At 38.0% G+C, this 23884-nt stretch overlaps 1 protein-coding gene across 1 annotated transcript in view; it reads right to left on the reverse strand.

Moving 5' to 3' along the window:
• The window catches only part of LOC101602725 (phospholipid scramblase 2-like), a 53415-nt gene that overhangs the window by 22304 nt on the left and 7227 nt on the right, over nucleotides 1-23884 (reverse strand). Inside the window, exon 2 of the mRNA XM_004663598.2 lies at nucleotides 15179-15308. Coding sequence (XP_004663655.2) covers nucleotides 15179-15308 — 130 coding nt within the window. The remainder of the gene's footprint in view (nucleotides 1-15178; nucleotides 15309-23884) is intronic.

The following is a 23884-nucleotide window of genomic DNA, read 5'->3' on the forward strand; positions in this document are numbered from 1 at the left end:
TAGTGACAAATCTCCCAGTCTGATAACTCTAACCAGCAACAAGTCTCTGGACTTCCAGTTCTGCCCCTCCAGCTAGGCTACTCACAGTCTGGAAAACATCATCAGGGCTGACAGCTTTCCTTAGCAGCCATTTTGTGGTCAGTCCTGGCATCTCCACTGGGTCTCCACTGCAATCCACAGTCCATCCTCATGGCCCCATGGGGTCTACATGCAGGCATCCAGCAAACCTGCTTCACACTGTCCATGGCCATTTCCAAAACACAAGACCATGTTGCAAACTCAATAAGCCTCTTTCCATCATTTCTTATATTCCACAATACCAGGTAGGGTGCCATTTTGTTAATCCAGGGGGGAATAAAGCAGACTTTGAAGAACAGGACATTCCTTGAACACTCAGGCCCCTTCAAAAGAGTCTATATTCTTCCTGGTGTCCCAGTGCAGATTAGCTGGCCCAATTTCAAAGGTTGAAATCTCTCAATTGTAGTTGAATGGACAGAAATTCACCCACAATTTTTCTTTCTGTGCCATATCCCTCCGCTCACACCAGTTCAGTTCAAAGCAACCATGTACAACTTCTTAGGACCCATGCATAACAGCAAGCTTTTCACACAAACAGCTATCCCAGTCTAGGCAAAGCTCTTTCTCACCCCCATAAGCCAAACCTTACAGTCCATAGTTCTTACTGCATTCAGGTCTTTGAACACTGACCAGAATAGTCACAAGTAAACAACTTAAAGCTTTATTTTAAAGCCTTGGAAAAACAAGGCAAACCAAAAATCAGTAGACAGGAAGAAATAATAAAGATTAGGGCAGGAATTAATGAAACAGAAAAAAATACAAAGAACCAATAGAACAAAGAGTTGGTTCTTTGAAAGGACTAACAAGATTCATAAAAGATTAGCAAATCTGACCAAAAGAAAGAGAAAAGAAATATAAATTAATAAAATTAGAGATGAAAAGGTACCATTACAACAGATAACAAAGACATTCAGAAAATCATAAAGGCATAGTTTAGGAATCTGTCTGAAAATATGAAAGAACTGGATGATTTCTTTGAATTTTATAAACTACCAAAATTAAAGCAAGATGAGATTAACCACTTAAATAGACCTATAACAAGTACAGAGGTCCAAGAAGTTATATATAAAAAAAAATCTCCCCCAAAAAGTCCAGGCCCAGATGGATTCACTGGCAAATTCTGCCAGAACTTCATGGGAGAACTAACACCAATGCTTCTCAAACATTTCCATAAAAGGAAGGAATATTACCAAACTCCATGTATGATCACTCTGATACCAAAATCAGGCAACTTCAGAACAAAACAACAAAAAAAGAAAATTATAGACCAATCACTCTCATTAACATAGATGTAAAAATTCTTTGAAATATTGGCAAACATAATACAAGAATATATCAAAAAGATCATTCATCCCAACCAAGTAGGCTTTATCTCAGAGATGAAGGATGGTTCAACATATGCAAATCAATAAATGTAATACACTATATAAGTGGACTGAAGGATAAAAATCATTTGATCATCTCAATAGATACAGACAAAACATTTGACAAAATCCACTATCCCTTCAGAGTAAAGTCCTACAGAAACTGGGAATAGAAGGAACATATCTCCATATAATAAATGTTACTTATGAAAAACCTACAGCCAACCTAATACTAAAGGGAAAAACTTTAAAATCAGGAACTAGACAAGGGTGGTCACTGTCCCTACTTTTATTTAATATAGTACTAGAAGTCTTAGCTATAGCAATAAGGGAAAAGACACAAATAAAAGGGATATAAATTAGAAATGAGACAACAATTTATTATTATTTGCTAATGATATGCTTCTATAAATAAAGGACCACAAAGAATCTAGCCATAAATTGTTAGTATGATAAACACTTTTAGCAACATAGCAGCATACAAAATAAACATACAGTCCTCCTATATACTGACAACCAACGTACTGAGGATGAAATCCGGAAGTCCCTCCCACTCACAGTTGCCTAAAAAAACAATCAAGTATCTTTTAATAAAACTACCCAAGGAGGTGAAGGTTGTCTACAATGAAAACTTTAAAATACTCAGGACACTAGGAAATGGAAAGACATCCCATGTTCTGGGACTGGATGAATCAATACTGTGAAAACATCAATCTTACCCAAAGCAATCTACACATTTAATGCAATCCCCATCAAAATTCCAATGGCATTCTTCATGGAAATAGAACAAAAGAATCCTAAAATTTATTTGGAAGCACATAAAACCTGAAATATCCAAAACAATTTTGAGCAACAAAAATAAAGCTAGTGGTATCACCATACCTGATTTTAAGCTATATTACAGAGCCATAGTAACAAAAACAGCATGAGCCTGGAAAGAAAACAGACACATAGATCAACAGAACAGAATAGAGGACCTAGTTGTAAGTCTGGGCAGCTAAAGCAACTTGATCTTTGACAAAAATGCCAAAATTACTCACGGAAGAAACGACAGCCTCTTCAACAAATGGTGCTGGGAAAACTGGTTATCTGTATGTAGAAGGATAAAAATAGAGACTTATCTCTATCCATGCACAAGAATTAAGAAAAAGTGGCTCAAAGGCCTCAATATCAAAACTAAAACTCTGAAACTACTAGAGGAGAAAGTAGGGGAAACCCTTTAATATACTGACATAGGCAATGACTATTTGAGTATATCCCAGTGGTTCAGGTAATAACTCAACTAATTAACCACTGGCACCACATGAAATTACAAATCTTTTGTACATCAAAGGACACTGTGAATAGAACAAGGAGGCAATTGACAGAATGGGAGAAAAATCTTTTCAAGCTATATGTCTGACAGAGGATTAATATCTAGGATATACAAAGAACTCAAAACTTAATAAGTAGTCAAGCAACCCATTTTAAAATATAGGCTATGAATTTAAATAGAGAGTTCTCAAAATAAGAAATACAGATAGTCTATAAACATCTCAAAACTGCTTTACATCCTTAGCCTTCTGGAAATGCAAATTAAAACTACTTTGAGAGTCCATCTCACTTGAGTATGAATGGCTATTATCAACAAACAAATGACAATAGATATTTGTGAGGATGAATAAAAAGAGGAATCCTTCTACACTGTTGTTGGGAATGTAACCTGGTACACCCATTGTGGAAATCAGTTTGACACATCTAAAAATAGATTTATCATATGACCCAGATGTACCACTCCTTGGCATATGTACTAAGGATTCATTGCTCAACCTGAGAGATACTTACTTATCCATGTTGCTGCTCTATTCACAATAGACAGAAAGGGGAATCAGTGTACATGTCCCTCCACTCATATGTAGAAAATGAAGAAGTGGTACATATATATAAAATGAAGTTCTAGTCAGCAGTAAAGAAAAATGAGATTTTAAAATTTGCAGGGAAGTCAATGGACCTGGAAAGGATTATACTTAGTTAGGTAATCCAGGCCCAGAAAGCCAAGCAGGCATGTTCTCTGTCACATGTGGATCCTAGCCACAAATGTTTGGACTTGTATGTGAGTTGGAATAAAACTCAGTAGTAAAGGCCAGTAAACTAGAAAGGAGCTGATGTAGCTTGATTCAGGTGTCCCCATAAGTTTAGGTGTTGTGAATGCTAGGAACCCAGATGATGGCAATTTGGAATAAAATACCTCCTGGAGGCAGTGTATTATTGGGGGTGGGCTTATGAGCCAGCTTCCTCTTGCCAGTGTGTGGCACACTCTTCTGTTGCTGTTGTCCATCTGATGTTGGCCGGGAGGTGATGTCCACCCTACGTTCATGCTACTATTTTCCCCTTCCATCATGGAGCTTACCCTCGAGTCTGTAGGCCAAAATAACCCCCACCCCAAAGCTGTTCTTGGTTTGGTGTTTTCTGCCATCAATGCAAAGCTGTCTGGAACAGGGCTATAAGGTAGGAGAGGGAAGGACTTAAGGAGATGGTATTGTATATATGTAAGTAGAAGAACATATTTAGGGAGGTGGAAAGGCCTAAATGAGGTCAGGGGAAGATATTGAGTAAAGTAAGGGTGGGGTGGATTAAACAAAATCTAAGAGGATATGTATAAGTCATATGGAAACATGCTTCTTTGGACAATGGTATACTCAGAAGCAGTAGACTGTTGCTTGAAAATTTTCAGTGTTAGAGATAGGATACCTTCCAGTGAGTTGTTCACCAGAGAGGTTCTGATGCCCCCCAAACATTAGAGGCCATTGCAAAGGCTCTTAGTTTCCCATCAGGAATAGATGGTAAGACCCTATTGCTGAAGTTTCCACATGCTTGGGCTGCAAGGTCACTGAGAACTCTTCTGGAGCTGTGCTGAAATTTTCCTTCCCTTAAACCAGCTGACAGAAATCTGGCAAAAGCTATGCTCCTTGGGAAAGAGAGAAATCATTAGTGGAAATAACAGTGGATATTGCAAGCCTTAAGTTTGGCCAGCCAGGCCAATGAGCCAGTGGATACTATAGTGGCATGTCTGTTATGGGAGAAACCAACCACTCTCTAATTGGGCTGGAGTCCTGCTCCACAGTAGGAAATACAAACCTGATACTGAAACCCTATGACAGGGGAAGTCATGAGCCTTAAGGGTGTAACGCCTGCTGGTATTTGGCTAAATGCATAGAGTATCCTCAACAAAATGCCCAGTAAGTACTTCTTTTAATGTTCATACCCATATATTAATGCTATTCTCACTTTTGGTTAGAGAAGCTTCTCTTTTCAAATGGTGGTGATATCTGGGATGACGCAAAAACCAACATAGTGCTGAGAAGTGAAAGAGGAATTCTCAGCACTGAAACATTTCTATCTCAACAAGGCCCAGGATCCATTGCCAAAGAGGTGTCAGAAAGAATGTAAGAGCCAAGGAAGGGTAGGACTTCTTACAATGCCCTCTTCCAGACACAAAGTGGCCTGGACTTCCATGAACACACAGTGCCTGGCACTTCCTACACAAAACCATCATAATAGGAGGAAAAGATGATGACATCAAAATTAAAGAGATACTGATTGTGAGGGTGAGGGTATATGCTGGAGTGGAGTTGTCAAGGGGAAAGTGGGTGGCAGAGGGAATTACCATGGCTCAGTGCAGGTATGAGGGCCTAAGCTCCATCCTCAGTAGCCATGTAAAAAGCCAGGCATGACTACACATGCCTGTCACTGCAGTGCTACAGGGACAGAGACAGAGACAGGAGGATCCCTGGGACTCACTTATTAGCCAGTATAACTGAAAAACAGGGAGCTCCAGCTTCTGGGAGAGACTCTAAACTTAGGAAAATATGGTAAAATAGAGAGAGGAGGACAACTGCACATGCACGCATGGGGCACACACATGTGCATATACTAAACCCACACATAAGTGAAAGGTTTCTCTTTAGATTTTTTTATTTTATTGTATTTTATTTTTTATTTTATTTATTTATTTATTTGAGAGCTACAGACACAGAGAGAAAGACAGATAGAGGGAGAGAGAGAGAATGGGCGCACCAGGGCTTCCAGCCTCTGCAAACGAACTCCAGATGTGAGCGCCCCCTTGTGCATCTGGCTAACGTGGGACCTGGGGAACCAAGCCTCAAACCAGGGTCCTTAGGCTTCACAGGCAAGCGCTTAACCACTAAGCCATCTCTCCAGCCCTCTCTTTAGATTTTAATCAAATCTTTTAAGCGTGTGGAATTTACCTAATAAGCATAACCAGAAGTCCATGGAAATTAATCTCTGACCTATCTCAATAAATCTTTAGTTCTCCCAGTTTCTCTCCTCTTTCAACACAATGTCTCGTTCTGGTGATGTTCATAGAGCAGTGGAGTTTTGTTAAAATGTTTTAGAGCTTACATTGGCATTTGCATGATTGGGAAGAATGTGGACTGGCTTGTCATATGTAAGTTGGGCAAGATTTGCTCTTAGGCAATTCACAAATTCAAGTCTGTTCAGAAGCAAGCTTCAGGCCTTGCCACTGTCACTCAGCTGGAAGGATAACTGCTCTCCACCTGTACTGTTTCTATCTCCCTCTGCCATCTCCTCAGAGCCTGGAAATTCCTGAGCGAATCGAATCCAACATTTTGGAGACCTCAACAAGTTAATTTAGAAAAGTACCCTACATATAGTCTATCTGTACCTGACAGGCATAGTGGTTTTAGGATATTCCAAACTTACAGTTTCCATGGATGAGTACAAATATGGTATTTTTCTTTCTTCATCATATTTTATTTAAGATCATTACCTCAAATTTCATTCAGATTGCTGCAAATAACATTTCATCATTTTATGACTGAATATTATTCCATTATGCACATATATCTCATTTTCCTATCCATGTTATCCAGTGATTAGATACCTTGGTTTATTCTGTACCTTTTGCTATCATGAATAGTGAGTGTTATACAAACATGGGAATGCAAGTATATCTATGATGTAATGATTTTATTTTTCTACTCAGTAGTGGGATTTCTGGACTGTACAGTAGTTCTGATTTTACTGTCATTAAAGTAAATATTCATATCATTGTCTATAATGATTATATAACTTTATATACCTGTCAAAAGGACAGGAGTTCTTTATTTGGATCCTCACTAGCATTGGTTAGTTTTTGTCTTCTTAGTGAAAGTTACTTTAATTCTAGTTTCAATTTCCATTTTCATGATGAGTTGTGATATTTAGCATTTTTATTACATTTGCTTGTCATGTGTCTACCCTTTTTTGAGAAGTAACTATTCATTTATCATACCCATTTTATTGGATTATTTATTAAATTTTGTATCATATATTATGGGCATTAATCCCATATAGCATAGTTTGCAGAAGTTTCCACTCACTCTGTAGGTTGTCTTCAAAGTTTATTGTTTCCTTTTCCTGGTTTGAAGGAGCTCCTGGGTTTGATGTAGTTCCCCGTTGTCTATACTTTGGTTACCTGTGCTCTTGAGGTCCTTTCCAAACAAATTTGTCTACCCCATTGCCATGAAACTATGTTGTGTCTTGATAATTTTATAGCTTCACATCTTACAGTTCAGTCTTTCTCCCATTTTTAGTTATGGAAGTGAGAGGTAGGGATCTGTTTTCCTTCTTCTGCAAGTACATGTAAAGTATTGCCAGAATCATATTTAAAAAAAAATTATTTGTTTGAAGAGAGAGAAACACATCAAGGCCTCTTAGCACTATAAACAAACTGCAGATGCATATGCCACTTGATGCATCTGGCTTGACATGGGATACTGAACCCAGGCCATCAGATTTTGTAAGCAAGCACCATAACTACTGAGCCATCTCTCTAGCTCAAGGGATTATACTTTTTCAGTGTATATTTTTGGAGACTTGGTCCAAAATTAGATGACTATGTAGGTGAATTAATTACTATGTAGATGGATTAATTTCTAGCCACTCTATTTTGATTTTGTTCCAGTGGTCTATTTGTCATTTTTATGCCATTATGATGTTTTGGTTGTAATAACAGTGTAGTATGTTTGAAACCAGGTGTTGTGGCACTTCCTGCTTGCTCTTTGTGGTTACTGTTCAGGATAACTTTCATAATTTCTAGGACTTTGATGCTTCCATATGAATTTTATAATTGCTTTTGCTATCTCTATGAATAATGCCATAAGTTATTTTCCTGAGGTTTGCACTGACTCTATCACTCATGCTGGGCAGTAGAGTCATTTCAGTACTATTCTTCCCAGACAGGGCATCATTTTCTTATGTGTCCTATATAATACATTTTATCAGTGTTTTACATTTTTTCCCTGTGCAGCTCTTTCTCTTCCTTGGTTAAATTAATTCCTAATGATTATGGTGGCTGCTGTGAATAGGATTGCTGCTTTGATACATTTTTCAATAACTTTGTTAGAAGTGTATTAACATTTTACAGTTTTTGTATGCTGATTTTGTATCCTGTTATTTTACTGGATTCCTTTATTGGTTATAACAGATTTTTGATGGGGAATTTAGTTGTAGTTGTTTTATGTATGGATTATCTTATTTACTCCTTCTTAATTTGGATATCATTCAATTCTTTTGTGGCCTAATTGTTTTTTACAAAGCAACTATACATTAATATACTAACACCACTAATAACAGTACTGAATATGGACCTTGTCTTGTTCAACATCCAGAGTAAATACTTTAGGCTTCCCCTGTTCTAGTTTTATATTGGTTATGTTTTCCATATGTGGTCTTTAACATTTGGAGATGTTTCTTCTGTACCAAATTTCTGAATGGGCATTATAACTCACTGAATGTTTTTCTCTCCATCTATTAAGTTGTTCATATGATAATTGTTTTTCATTCTGTATTACATATATCCATTTGCAAATGTTAAACCACACTTGCTTCTTAGTCATGGAGTCTGATTATTATTTTTTACTGCTTTTTTGTTTTGTTTATTTTTATTTATTTATTTGAAAGTGACAGAGAAAGAGAGAGAGAGAATGGATGTACCAGGCCTCCAGCCACTGCAAATGAACTCAAGATGCAAGTGCTACCTTGTGCATCTGGTTTATGTGGGTACTGGGGAATCAAGCCTCAAACTTGGGTCTTTAGGCTTCACAGGCAACACTTAACCACTGAGCCATTTCTCCAGCCCCTGACTATTATATTTTTAAATTTTGTTTATTTTTATTTATTTATTTGACAGTGACAGAGAGAGAGAATGGATGCACTAGGACTTCCAGCCACTGCAAATGAACTACAGACAATGCACCACCTTGTACATCTGGCTTATGTGGGTACTGGGGAATTGAGCCCCAAACCTGAGTCCTTATGCTTTATAAGCAAGAGCTTAACCACTGAGAATTCTCTCCAGCCCAAGTCTAATTATTTTTAATATGTTGTTGGAATCTATTTTTCTACTCTTTTATTGAGAAATTTTGCATTTATAAAAGATTTAGTCTATAGTTTTTATGTACATTTGTTTATGTCTGGCTTTTTATTGAGGTAAAACTGTCTTCATAAAAATAATTTGTCAGAGCTGGAGAGATGGCTGAGCAATGACACTTGCCTATGACCAGATTAGCTCCACCTGGCCACCAGGCTTGGGAACACTATCGCACTCACCATCCCCCTCACCCCTGGGCATAGGCCCAGGTAGCCCAGAGTAGCTCCACAAGTGTCTCTAGTCTCAGGAACATCATTGCACTGGCCACTGCCTCCATCCCACTGTCCACTTCAGGCCACTTGATCACTCACTCCCATACCCCAAATCACAGAACAACAAGCCTCTACATCAGGTCCTCAGGCCCCCACCAGAGCCTCATTGGCCCTTTCCCTATGAGCAGTCAAGCCCAGAAGCCTACTGGAAGCAAATATAAATATAATAAAAGTAAAATGGATTAACCACTGAACACACTTCAAAGGTAGACTATAGCTTCCTCCTAAATTAAATAAGGCTCCTACACTGTGATAGGAAGACCATAGTGGAAAAGGAACAGCATGAAAAATCAAATGCAAGTAATTCTAATAACATTGCCCAAGCCCACAATGTATGTCTCTAATCAAAACATTGAAGAGACATTAGGATTGGAACCCCCAAGTAAAGATATAAGCTATGCAATCCTGATGAAACAAAGGACACAACTTGCAGAAAAGCAACAAAGGGCCAATAATTGTATGAATTATGTCTCTGCTAGAGTAGACCTAGTAGATAAGAACCTGGAAGGGGTGCAAAGACATGTAAGTAATCTGAAAGAGAGTAAATAAAAAAAGGACCTCAATAACCAGCTGACTAAGCTCAATGAAGACATAAAGAAATGCAAAGGTGAATTCCAAGAAGCTTCAAGAAATTCAGAAAGTGGTGTGAAAAGGGAACTTGACAGAGGAATGGAAACTATACATTAAAAAGTAGTATAAAATGCAAATGAAATTGAACAAGCCCAAAACTCTATAGAAGCTCACAAGAATAAAGTCAGCTATGTGGACAATAGAAACTCACAACAGGAAGACAAAACAGAAGAAACAATTTGTGAGTCCACAAGTTTCAACAAGTTCAAAAACTTTTGTGAACAGAACATGAGGGAACTGTGGGATACCCTTAAATGTCCCAACATTAAGATCATGGGAATACCAGAAGGGGAAGAAATTCAGACCAAAGGCATGGAGAATTTATTCAACAAAATTATTGAAGAAAACTTTCCCAATCTCTCAAAAAGCAAGGCCCAACAATTTACAAGAAGCTAACAGAATTTCAGACTGGACCAAAGGAGAAATTCTCCAAGACATATTGTCATTAAAACTCTAAATATTGATACCAAAGAGAAATTCCTAAAAGCAGCTAGAGAAAAACAACAAATTGCATTTAAAGGTAACCCCATCAGAATTACTTCAGACTTCTCAGTTGAAACCCTGCAAGCCAGAATGGCCTGGAATGGAATAGTGCAAAGTCTAGGAACCTATGGCTTCCAACATAAACTACTCTACCCAGTAAATATATCCCTCATAATAGATGGTGAAAGAAAAATTTTCCATGATAAAACTCAGCTTTACAATTATATGAACACAAAACCAAACCTGCAGAGTACTTCACAAAATTCTCCACAAAGAATCAGATAATAAGCCTCAACTGCCTGCAAGAAGCAGATCACAATAACCAAACTGAGAGAAGGCCAAAGAAAGCACCCAACCACATAAACCATGATATGGCAGGGATAAAATCAAACCTCACAGTCATTACCCTAAATATTAATGTCCTTAATTCACCCATCAAGAGACATTAGCTAACAGAGTAGATCAGAAAATTAGACTCCTCAATCTGTTGTCTTCAAGAAATCCACCTCACCACTAAAGACAGACACCTCCTCAGGGTGAAAGGGTGGAAAATGATATTCCAAGCAAAAGGGAATAAGAAATAAGCAGGTGTAGCTATACTTATATTGGAAAAAATTGACTTCAACCAAAAAAATAATCAAAAAAGACAAAGAAGGCCTTCCTACTTATCAAGGGAATGATCCAACAAGAGGATATCACAATCATAAATCTTTATGCACCCAAAACAAGGACACCACAATTCATAAAACAAAACTTACTTGACAACAAAACAGAAATAACCACCAACACCATCAGACTTGGGGACTTCAATACTCCACTATCAGCAATAGATAGATCATCCAAACAAAAAAATCAACAAGGTAGTGAGAGAGCTCAACAAAACCATGGAACAGTTAGACCTAACAGACATTTACAGAACATTCTACCTAAGTCTACACATTCTTCTCAGAAACCCATGGATCTTTCTCTAAAATAGATCATACACTAGGTCACAAAGCCTGTCTCCATATATTTAGGAAGAGTGACATAATTTACTCCATGATATCACAATGCTGTATTGCTAGAAATTAACAGCAAAAGATGCACCAGGAATCACATCAGCTCTTGGAAACTGGACAACTCACTTTTAAACAATAAATGTGTACTGTACAAAAGAAAAATTAAATTGCAAAATTTCTAGAAATGAATGACAATGAGAACACATTGTACCAAAATGTATGGGAAAAAATGAAGGTGGTCCTCAAGGGGAAAATTCATAGCACTAAATGCCTTCATAACAATGACAGAGAGATCTCAAATCAGTAAATTGACCATCCACCTAAAGGCACTAGAAAAGCAAGGAAAATCCAACCTAAAAAGCTCCAAATGGAAAGAAATAATTAAAGTCAAAGAAGAAATTAATGAATTGGAAATTAAGAAATGAATTGAGAAAATTGATGAAACAAAGAACTGGTTCTTTGAAAAAATAAACAAGATTGAAAAAACTATGGCCAATTTTATCAGGCTAAAAAAAAGGGATGCTTCAAATTAAGAAAATTAGAAATGAAAAAGGAGAGATGACAACATACATAAGTGAAATTGGGAGAATCGTCTCTACTCCACAAAACTGGATAATATGGATAAATTTCTGAACACATATCACCTACCAAAGCCAAACTCAGAGCAGATTAATCCTCAAAACAACCCTATCACACCCATTGAGATTGAAAAGGTCATCAAAACACTCCCCCAAAAGAAGAGTCTAGGAACGGATGGCTCCTTAGCTGAATTCTATTCAAACCTTCAGGGAAGAAGTGAAACCAATTTTTTCTCAAACCGTATCATACAATCAGAGAACAGGGAAAGCTCCCCAACTCTTTCTATGAGCTAGTGTCACCCTAATACCAAAACCAGGTAGAGATGAACTTAGATACAAAGATCCTGGGTGGGACAGACGGGGAGGGCAAAGGTGGGTGTGGGGAATATAAAACTGGACCTAAATGGCAATGGAACCATAACATCTACATCCTAAAAGACAGACTAAATGGTTGAACCCTCATCAGGTCCTTAGAGGGAACACCTAAACCACAAGGTCTTGGAGAGGGTATGATGAAGACTGACTTTACTCTTCTGTTTCTCTTCCCCCCACTCCCCACCCCCCTCTCTCTCTCTCCTTCTTCTCTCTTTTTTCTCTATCTCCTTCATATTACCTATCTTTTTCTTCCTTCTTTTCTTTGGCACTGACCTGTAACTCCCAGTACCAACATGTGGCTACCATCCACAATGAGCTGTTGATCAGACACCTACAAGATTTGCCAAAAGAACACAGATTTCAGTCAGAGTACTTGATGACCCACTAAAAGTTAGTGACAAGACCCTACTGCTGAAGACACCATATGCTGATGGCACAGAAGATGGAGTGACCTGATTGGAACCTGGAAGAGAGTTAGTCCCCAGACAATTAGCTTGTCTAGTGCCAGAAAGTGCTGCATGAGTGGCTGGGGGAAAAAGACCAACATCTGTCCAAGCTATTCATGGTCTAAACTACCCAAAGCAAACAAAGTGACATGACGCTCACACAAGTGCTATAATGGCACCCAGCCATGGTGGGAAACCAACTACTCTTGATTTATCTAACTGGTCCACTCAGTGGAACAGAACCCATAGCTGGAGCTAGGAATCAAGTCAGAACCATATCCAAAAATGAGCCCACTCTCCACTATCAAGCTCCCACCAATTGTGACCTCCAAGAGGGCCTACACCTATTAAATTCTCTCTATACAAATGATGGTTATCCCATTTATCTTGTACTAACTTTACTTTCCACTGGAGAATTTGCTCCTCTTTTTCAGATGGACACAGGTTCTAAGGAGAGAACCAGCCCATCAAACCTCAAAAGGGCCCCACCTGAAATGAAGATTAATTGGAGAAATGAGCAAAGAGTGCTGCTGTCTTGGTGAACCCGGTACCAGCACAAGGGTGAAGGAGATAGACACAGAGAACACTCAACTCCTACAAAACCAGATATCCAGAGACACAGAGGCTCCCAAGACCTCATCACTGAAGCAGATCTAAAATGAACCCAACATGGCTCAGTGAAATTTGAGGAAGAAGGGGCAGGAAGAATTTTAGAGCCACACGTTGGATCATTATGCACAGAGACATTGCCTCTTACCCATAACTGATGGCTAACCCCACAATGCACAACCCATATTCTCCAATGAGGAGGGTTCCTGCAGAGGGGATAGGACAGGGAGGAGACTAACAATGGTACCAAAATGACTGTATACACTGTGAATATAACTAATAAAATAATAATGATAGGCAGAAGAGCAATGGAATGGGACATCTCACTTTCTGCTCTGGCCACCACAGGCAAGCATATATGGTATTGCAAGGGCATATACACACATGCAAGTAGATAAATAAAGGCCATTGTAAAAATTGAAGAAAAAAAAGACACTTGTGAAGCCTTAGGACCCAGATTTGCTTCCCCAGTATCCACCTAAGCCAAATGCACAAGGGGGTGCTTGCATCTAGAGTTCATTTTCAATGGCTAGATACCCTGGTGGGCCCATTCTCATCCGTTCTCTAATCATCACACTCTCTCTCCAATAAATAAATAAAATATTTTTTAATAATTTGTCAGAATACTTACTTTTCAAGTTTAAAAAATATTTTACATATTTATTTATTTGAAAGAGAGAGAACCAGGGTCTCTAGCTACTACAAGTGAACTCCAGATGCTTGTGCCTCCTTGTGATATCTGACTTATGTGGGTAGTGAGAAATTGAATCTGGGTCCTTTAGGCTTTACAGGCAAGTGCCTTAACCACCAAGGCATATCTCCAGTCCCCCTTTTACAATAGTTTTTTTTTTTTTTTGAATAGTCTAAGAAGAATTAACATTAGTTCCTCTTTAATTGTTTTCCAGATTCCAACTCCAAAGCTACATTTATGGGCTTTCTTGAAGAGATGCTTTTAATTACCATTTTATTATTATTATCACTACTGGTCTCTGAAGATTTTTTTTATTTTATTTACTCTTGATTTAATCTTGGTAACAAGTTTTCCATTTCTTTTAGGCTTTCTAATCTTCACATTAGTATGGTTTTTTCTTTCTTTTTTTGAGAAAGATCCTCTTATAGCTCAGCATGACCTAAAATTTATCAATGAAGCCAAAGATCCCTTGAACCAATGAGCCTCTGTCTCTATATTATAATTCCTTGGTTACAGATGTGTGCCACGATACATAGTGTATGCAATTCTGAATATGGCCCAGGGCTCCATGCATGCCAGTCAGACACTCTACCAACTGAGTTTCATCCCCAGTTGGTTGGTAGAGGTTTCTTATGATCTTTTATATTCTTGTAATATCACTTGTAATGTCTCCATAAACATATTGGGGTTTTCACTCATATCAATGAAATATCAGCAAAGGTTTGGATCCTTGTATCTGAAGACTACATTTTTCCACTGCAATGTTCTGAATGCTTCCTTATCACCAACATAAAATAATGAAATTCTAACCTTTACAGTGGTAGAATTAAGAGGAAAAATTTTGAGGAAATAATTGGGTCTCAAGGGGAAGACTTCCCATGAATGGGATTTGTGTCTTTATAAATTAGACCCCTGTGAGATCCCTGTTGCCATGTGAAGTTACAGTAACAGGTTGGCCATTATGAGAGAGCAGACCCTCATCAGACACCACATTTTGTCAGCACCTTGAACTTTGTTCCCAGATAACAGACTGTGAAAAATAGCTTTCATCTGTTACGAGCCACACATACATGGTGTTTGGTCTAATACCCCAAATCATCTAATACACTTGTAGCTAACAGCTTATGGGAGGAAAGGATTTATTTTTGGTTTACAGAATCCAGGGGAAGCTTCACTATGGCAGAAGAAGCTGGTTGGAAGAAGCTGGTTGTCTTCATCTTACATCCATAGAAGAAAAAGAACAGTGCTCCATCTGACTGAACACAGGGCCAGACTTCATCATTGGAGAACTAACAAGAATCTTAATCAAACACCCAAGGCTATGAGAACTTATATCCAAAACACCAAAATACCTGATTATAAGGCATAAATATAAGCACAGTCAATTATGGTTGCTAAAATTTCAAGCACAATATTATCTGAAATCTAAATGTAAAATGGCTAACTTTGAGGTCAGGGTGATGAGGCTTAGGCCTCCATCTGGTTCACAGTCCTTTTGTTCAGTTGTTATTAGGAGGAATCCAGGATGCCCAGGTCCAAACTGCCATTACAATGAGCATTCTATTCAGAACCTGGAAGCTACCTCATTCTAGGGACACTTTTATGTGTACTAAGATGCATAGTAATAATTTTTGCATGGTTTTGGTATAATAATCTTCTTTAAAATTATTGGAACTTAGAAAAAAGAGGACTTTGAGAGATTGCTTAGTGGTTAAGGTGCTTGCTTGTGAAGCCTGAGGACTCAGATTCAATTCCCCAGTACCCACGTAAGGTGGTACATGCATTTGGAGTTCTTTTGAGTGGCTAAAGGCCCTGGCATGCCCATTCTCTCTATATCTCCATCTTTCTCTTTGTGTGTCCTTCAAATAAATAAATGAACTTAAAAAATTATTGGGGACCTTGGGTGCCACATCTCCATGGGGATGATGGTCTCTAAAGACCTTACTATTTTATGTGAAACAATCACCAAGGATATAAAATAACTGTTGCCCAAATTGTTGCCAAAGGTTAAAGTGCATTATATACTGTCCTCTCTATTCTCACACTTGGTGTGGGGAGATGCTATTGAGAAGCATCCCACTTTATCACACATGAAGGAGCAAAGACTGAGTGGAATATAAACTCAACATGATAGAATGGGGCATGAATAATGGAAAAAGAGGAAAACTTGCATCTCAAAAAGAGAGAAAAATATATCTTAATGGAAGAAAGAGGAAGCAGCCTCTGAACATTTGGTGAATGTCTAGAAGTAGGAAGGGAGAGGTATCAGGGTGAGCTACCTTCTATGTGAGGGGCAGAAATATCAGGATGAGTTACTTTCTATGTGAAAGGAAGAGATAACAGGGATTGCTACTTTCAATGTGAGGTTGGGCGGGGAATATCAGGGTGAGCTACATTCTGTGTGAGGGGAAAGATATCAGGGTGAGTTACCTTCTATGTGAAGGAGAGAGATGAGGGTGAGTTACATTTTATGTAAAAGGAAGAAAAATAAGGGGGGATTTAGCCATACATGTAAGCTCTTATCCCAACATCACCTATAGCCTCTTGGGCTCTGTCCTGCCCTGTGAAACAAGAGAATGAGGTCTGCATGTCTGGGAAGGGAAGAGAGCATGAGAGGCAAACTCTCTTTTCCAGTACCTATGCAGCAATCTTGGGGTGTTTCCTGTGAGTAAGGCAGATTTTTGGGACCTTACAGCATGCACTATAAGATAGTCAAAAGCCATGAGCATCTATCAAAGAATGTAAGGACAAAAGTATCTATGAAATATGTGCTCAGCTGATTTCTGTCTCAAGCATTCCATGTCCTTCAGGTAGCTACATTCTCCCTGGTGAGGAAGACAGTCTATATCTGCTACAAGCAAACAGCAAACTCACCCACTTCTCAACCAGACTTGCATGATAATCATCTATCTTTACTATGAGCCCAGAAGGAGCAAGAAGGATCTCAAAGCTGTATCCTCTTGACTCCTATGAATATTGGCCATATATAGTAGGCAGTCTCAGGTTATTGAGATGAACTTTTAGGTCAGACACAGTTATAGAGGAAGATATTTATTGAAGCTTACAGATCTAGGGGAAGTTCTAAAATGGCAGATGAAGTTGATCTGCTTTTACAGGTCTAAGGAGAGAAAGAGAGAGAGGGAAGGAGAGAGAGAGAGAGAGAGAGAGAGAGAGAGAGACCACACTACACAGTACACTTTAGGAATTCCAGGCACTTTATATATCTTTAGATAGGAATTTTAAATCCACCACCAAACCTTAGGGCTGGACCCTAAGATCTACTCAGTGACACCTCTTCTAGCCAGATTTCTGAAAACCCAAGAAGTTTTAATCATCTTCTGAATGCTGAAAAGAACAAACAATTACATACATGAAAATATACTAGCTCACTCCCAAATCTACTATACTTGGACTTTTGAAAGAGACATACTGCCACACAGGCCTCTTTACTCAGAACTATCCCTTAAATTCTTTCCTGACATTCACTGAAAAGAATATATAATATTTGTAACTTTTACCTAATCATAAGATCATAAACCTGAATTATTATAGCCTTAACTATTAACGAACCTAGTAATAGTATAGTCTCAGTTTTATCATCTATGAATCAAATCTTAATTTGTCTAGTTACAAAATTATATGGTTGTACATATAATTCAGGTAAGAATTTTGGACTCTAAAGAAAGTTAGCATTTTTGACATCTGGATATTCAGCTAAATTAAAATTGAGCTTACAATTTAGTATAAAGCATTATGAAAATAATAAATTTGCTAACTAAAATTGGAAAACAAAAAGGAAAATGTGTTGTGAAGTAAACATACATACAAATGTTATTGCTACTGCTTATCAGAACTTGAAATTAAGATTCAAATATGTTTCAATAGTAAAGGACTAATTTCCACAGTGGAAATGATGCAAGATTAAGAATGTTATCCAGCCGGGCGTGGTGGCGCATGCCTTTAATCCCAGCGCTCGGGAGGCAGAGGTAGGAGGATTGCCGTGAGTTCGAGGCCACCCTGAGACTCCATAATGAATTCCAGGTCAGCCTGGGCTAGAGTGAGACCTTACCTCGAAAAACCCAAAAAAAAAAGAATGTTATCCAAAGTCAACTTCAAACAAATTTTTGTTATTCTACAGATTTAATCTCTCAGGTACTCACTGTATCAGCTGAAATTCACACACACACACAAATTGTAGAGTAATGTGATTCACAGAAAGTAACAATTGACAGTGCATTAAATGAAATAAGAATAAGAATGATATAACACAACTATTTCATTAAAACAATTCTATAATAGTGGATGACTTCTCATTTCAGAGGTGAGAAAATCAAAGCTTGACAAGGCTCTTCATTAAGGATTTGTTCAAATTCATTATGAAATTGCCCAAGTAAATTCAGCCATATTCAAGCATCAGAAGCAAAAAGGTGACACTTTTAGTTAATGTGTGAATTTCCCTATGGGTAGATGAATTCAAACCATTATTTGAAGGACAGTTTGGTTCATCATTCTCAAAATACTGTTTATAAACATGGATATGAGCTTGGGCTTTTGTATCATTTGAAAAAGTTTGACCAGTTCCAGACCTCACATGTGGAGGTGCAATCAGCATGATAAGCAAGGGCAGTGTCATCAAACAAGGTAGAAACAGTAAGAGCCTCCTCTACCTATAAGGCTTAGCCCTCCATCCAGGGTTCCTCTTCATATAGTAATAAAATACACAGGGTTCCAGTGCTTCCTTTTATCTAGAGATTGTTTTAGATCTTGTTTGCTGGTGTTGAACAAAAGTGTTGGAGCCAAGGAACCATTTGGTTCTGGTTCTATCTATCCTGATTTCAGAACCTGACACAGGGGTTAGGAATAGCTCTGTCAGAGAAGTAGGTTACTTAGAAGTTTTGACAAATTTAAAATGTCATAAATTATGGTAACTTGAGTTGAAATGTGACCTGTGTTGAGTACACTAATTAAGTTTATTTGTTATGCTTTGGATATGTCCACCACTGTTGCACATACCTTCTCATTGTAGCACAAAGCACCCAGAAAAAACACATAATAGGAGGAAAGTTGTCCACTTTGGCTTACAGTCTTGAAGGAAAGCTCCATGATGGCAGGAAAACATGGTATGAGCAGAAGCTGGGCATGACTTCCACCACAGAGGTGGACAACAGCAGTAAGAGAGTGAAGCCATGCACAGGGAAGAGGGAGCTAGCTACATTACCTGTAAACCTGCTGTCCAAAACATACCTCCCCAAGCAAGGCTCCAGCTCCAAAACTGCCTCCATCTGGGGATCTAGTATTCAGAACACATGATTGTATGAGAGACACCCAATCCAAATGACCACACCCACAAAACTTTGTGTGCTGAGTCTAATCATTAAAAAGTGATTGAATAATAAGAGCTCTGATTTCACTGATGAATTCATAATTTGATGATATTATTGGAAAGTGGTAGAAAATGGGTCCTACTTAAGTAAGTCTTTGGGATATGCCTGCAAAAGGTTTCTTATCCTTGGTACCTTCTTATCTGTTTCTCTGCTTCCTTGACACCAAGAAGTGAGCACTATTGCTCCATCATGCCCTCTGCCACTATGCTCCACTCCGTCATGTGCTCAAAAGCAATGGTGTCTTCTTTTTCCAAGGCCTTAAGGTGAAACATTAAGTTGTTTACTTGTGACCTTTCTAATTTATGCTGTTAGCATAGCTTATGAACTGCTGAGTCTCAGCACTCCTTAGATGTTAGCCTATCAAAATTTTAATGTGGTTACTTGAATTAATAGGCTGAGACTATTCTGTTTCGTTGTTTAAAGAAGAGTCATTCATTTTCAGTACTGAGTCCTTCTGATCCAGCATGTTCTACACTGATAAAACATGCTGGGGTATGAGCAGCATATATTTGTATGTATGTATATATACATATACATATACATACATATATATATATATATGTAAATATATATATATATGAAAAGCATATAAAATATAGATTACTGGGATCCATCACAGATTTCTGGAAAAGAAGGCAAACCAAAAATCTGTAGATGGGAAGAAATAATAAATATTAGGGCAGAAATTAATGAAATAGAAAGCCAAAAAAATACACATAATCAATGAAACAAAGTGTTGGTTTTTTGAACAGGAAACAAAACTGATAAACCCCTAGCAAATCTGACCAAAAGAAAGAGAGATGAGACACAAATTAATAAAATTAGAGGTGCAAAATTTTTCAATGAAATATTGGCAAACAGAATACAAAAATATATCAAAAAGATCTTTCACCCCAACCAAGTAGGCTTTATGCCAGAGATACAGCGATGTTTCAAAATATGCAAATCAATAAATGTAATACACTAGATAAATGGACTTGTGGTGGTCTTATTCAAGTGTCACACATACACTTATGTGTTCTGAATACTTAGGACCCCAACTGATGGCAATTTGGGAATTGAATCCTCTTGGAGGCAGTGTATTGTTAGGGGCAGACTTAGGGTTGTTATAGCCAGCTTCATCTTGCTATTGTTTGGCACACTGTCCAATTGTTGTTGTCCATCTTATGTTGGCCAGGAGGTGATGTACACCCTCTGCTCATGTCATCATTTTCCCCCACCATCATTGAGCTTCCCCTTGAGTCTACAAGTCAAAATAAACCTTTATTTTTTTCCCCACAAGCTGCTCTTGGTCATATGTTTCCTGCCAGTGATAAGAACCTGACTGCAACAGGATTGAAGGAAAAAAATCACATGGTGACCGAAATAGATGCACAAAAGGCATTTGACAAAATCCAACACCCATTCATGGTAAAAATCCTATATAAACTGAGAATAGAAGGAATATATTTCCACAAAATGAAGGCTATTTATGACAAACCTACAGCCAACATAGTATGAGTACCTTGAGGTTTTTCCATTAAATCAGGAATAGGACAAGGGTGCCCTCCACCCCCTGCTTTTTTCTTTCTTTATTTCCTGTTTTGTTTTGTTGTTTTCCTTGAGGTAGGGTATTGCTCTAGCCCAGGCTGACCTAGAATTCACTATGTAGTCTCAGGGTGGCCTTGAACTCACAGTGATCCTCCTACTTCTATCTCCCGAGTGCTGAAGGCATGAGCCACCATGCCCGGCTCGCATCTCCACTTTCATTTAAGATAGTACTGGAAGCCTTAGCTAAAGCAATAAGGCAAGAGACACACATTAAAAGGATACAAATTGGGAAGAAAAAGATCAAAATATTATTATATGCAGATGATGTGATTCTATACATAAAGCACCCTAAAGAATTTTCTGCTTGGGGGAAACCAACTGCCCTCTAATTGAACTGGAGGCCCGCTCCATGGGAAAGGAATATGTCCTTGATACTGAAAACTTAAAACAGGGGTGGTCATGAGCCCTAGGGGTGTAACATCTGCTATTTCCTGGCCAAATGTATATACTATGCTTATCAAACTGCCCAATAAGCACTTCTGTTAATGTTCACACCCTTATATTAATGCTACTCTCACATTTGGTTGAGAATCTTCTCTGTTCAGATGGCAGTGACCTTGGGACGACTCAGAAGATATCATGGTGATGGAAAGAAATGACCACAGTGTAATACTGTAATATCTGTATCACAACTTCCAAGGCTCAGGGTCTAATGCAGAAGAGGTGGCAGAAAGAATATAGGAGCCAAAGGAAGGGCAGGACTCCATACAATATCATCCCTCTAGACACAAAGTGGCCTGGATATCCATGGCCTCACAGTGCCTGACACTAACTGCATAAGACCATCATAAGAGAAAGAAAAGATCAAAACATCAAAAGTAAAAGAGAGACTGATTGAGATGGGCAGTGGGTATGATGGAGAATGGAGTTTCAGAGGGGTAAGAGGAGCGAAGGAGGGTATTACCATGGGATATTTTTTATAATCATGGAAGTTGTTAGTAAAAAAATAATAATAATAAAGAAAAAAAGAATCTACCAGCAAATTGTTAAAGCTGAAAAACACTTTTAGCAACATAGCAGGATTAAAAATATATACACATAAATCAATAGTTTTCCTATACACTAAGAGTAAAGATGTTGAGAAAGAAGTCAGGAAATCACTCCATTCACATTTGCCTCAAAAAAAGATACCTTGGAATAAATCTAGCCAAGGAAGTGAAGGATGTCTATATTAAAACTTTAAAATGCTCAAGAAAGAAATTGCAGAAGATACTAGGAAATGGCAAAACATTCCATGTTTGGGGGTTGGAAGAATGAATCAATATTGTAAAAATGTCAATCTTACCAACAATAATCTACACATTTAATGCAATATCCATCAAAATTCCAATGGTATTCTTCAGAGAAATAGAAGAACCAATCCTAAAACTTACTTGGAAGCAGAAAAAGCCTTGAATATCCAAAAAGTTTTTGAGCAACAAGAGCAAGGCTAGCATTTTCACCATACCTGATTTTAACCTATATTACATGACCATAGTTAGAAAAAAAAATAGCATGGTACTGACACAAAAACAGACATAGAAATCAATGGAAAAGAATAGAGGACACAGATGTAAGTCTGGGCTGCTACAACTACTTGATCTTTGAAAAACAAAATATATGTGTGTATACACACACACACACACACACACACACACACACACACACGGGTGAAATATTGGCATGTATGTTATAAGGGACACCAACTGCTCTCTAATTGGACTGGAAGCCCACTCCATGGGACAAATACATGCCTGGTACTGAAAACCTAACCAAAAGCCTGTGGTGGTGAAGTCATGAGCCCTAGGGGTCTAATGTCTTCTTGTCTAGGTAAATACATTTATTATGCCCACTGAACTGCCCTAAGCACTTTTCTTAACTTTCCTACCCATATATTAATGTTACTCTCATTTCTAGTTAGAGAACCTTCTTTTGTCAGATGGCATTGACCTCTGGAATTATTCAAAAGGTTGAGAAAAAAGTGACAGAGGAGTGTTTAGGACTAAAATATCCCTATCACACCTTCCAAGGCTCAGAGCCCATTGCAGAAGAGGTGGCAGATAGAATGTAAGAGCCAAAGGAATGGTAAGACACCTTTCTATGCAAACTTCCAGAGACAACATGGCCTGGATACCCATGACCTTGTAGTGCCTGGCACTAGGTAAACCAAGCACTCATACTAGGAGGAAAAGATGCTAACATAAAAATAGAGAATAACTGAGAGGGCAATAGGATATGATGGAGAGTGAAGTTGAGAAGGGAAAAGTGAGTGTGGGGAGGGAATTATTTTGGTTCAGTGTAATTATGGAAGCTGTAAATAAAAGAAATATTTAAAAAAAGAAAAAATATGAGGTATTTCTGATGGGATTGCCTTTGTACATAATAAGTTGGTGCTGTCTTGCATTTATCAGTCTTTGTTTCTGTTGTTAAAAGTTTTAACAATGATGTGCTTTATTGAGTTCCTTCTTTGATCTTTTCTGTTTGGTATTCTGTGAGCTTTTTTTCTGGATGGGCTTCTCTTTTCTGAGATTGGGATAATTTCCTTAAATAACTCTGTTGAATATAATCTCTGTGTCTATGGCCTGGATTTCTTCCCCTTTTGGTATACCCATAATCTGAGTGTTTGGTTGTTTTATGGTATCCCACAGTTCTCTGATGTTGTGTTCACATGAGTTTTTGAACTTAGCCAAATTTTTTGGACTTCTGGTTTATTTCTTCTTTCTTGTCTTCCTGCTCAGAGTTTCTGTATTCAATATGATTTACTCTGTTAGTGAGGGATTCTAGAGGATTTTTAAAAGTTCTACTTAGGTTTTATTTTCTGTTGTGTGTGTTTTTATTTTATTTATTTATTTTACATTGTATCCATCTCTTTTTTCAGGTTCCATTTCAGGTTGAGGTTTGATGTTGTTGATGCTTCCTGGAATTCATTCTTGGATTTGAACATGTCTTAATCAGCTGGTTATTGAAATCCTCTA

The sequence above is a fragment of the Jaculus jaculus genome, chromosome 17, assembly GCF_020740685.1.
Source record: "Jaculus jaculus isolate mJacJac1 chromosome 17, mJacJac1.mat.Y.cur, whole genome shotgun sequence".
Classification (NCBI taxonomy): domain Eukaryota; kingdom Metazoa; phylum Chordata; class Mammalia; order Rodentia; family Dipodidae; genus Jaculus; species Jaculus jaculus.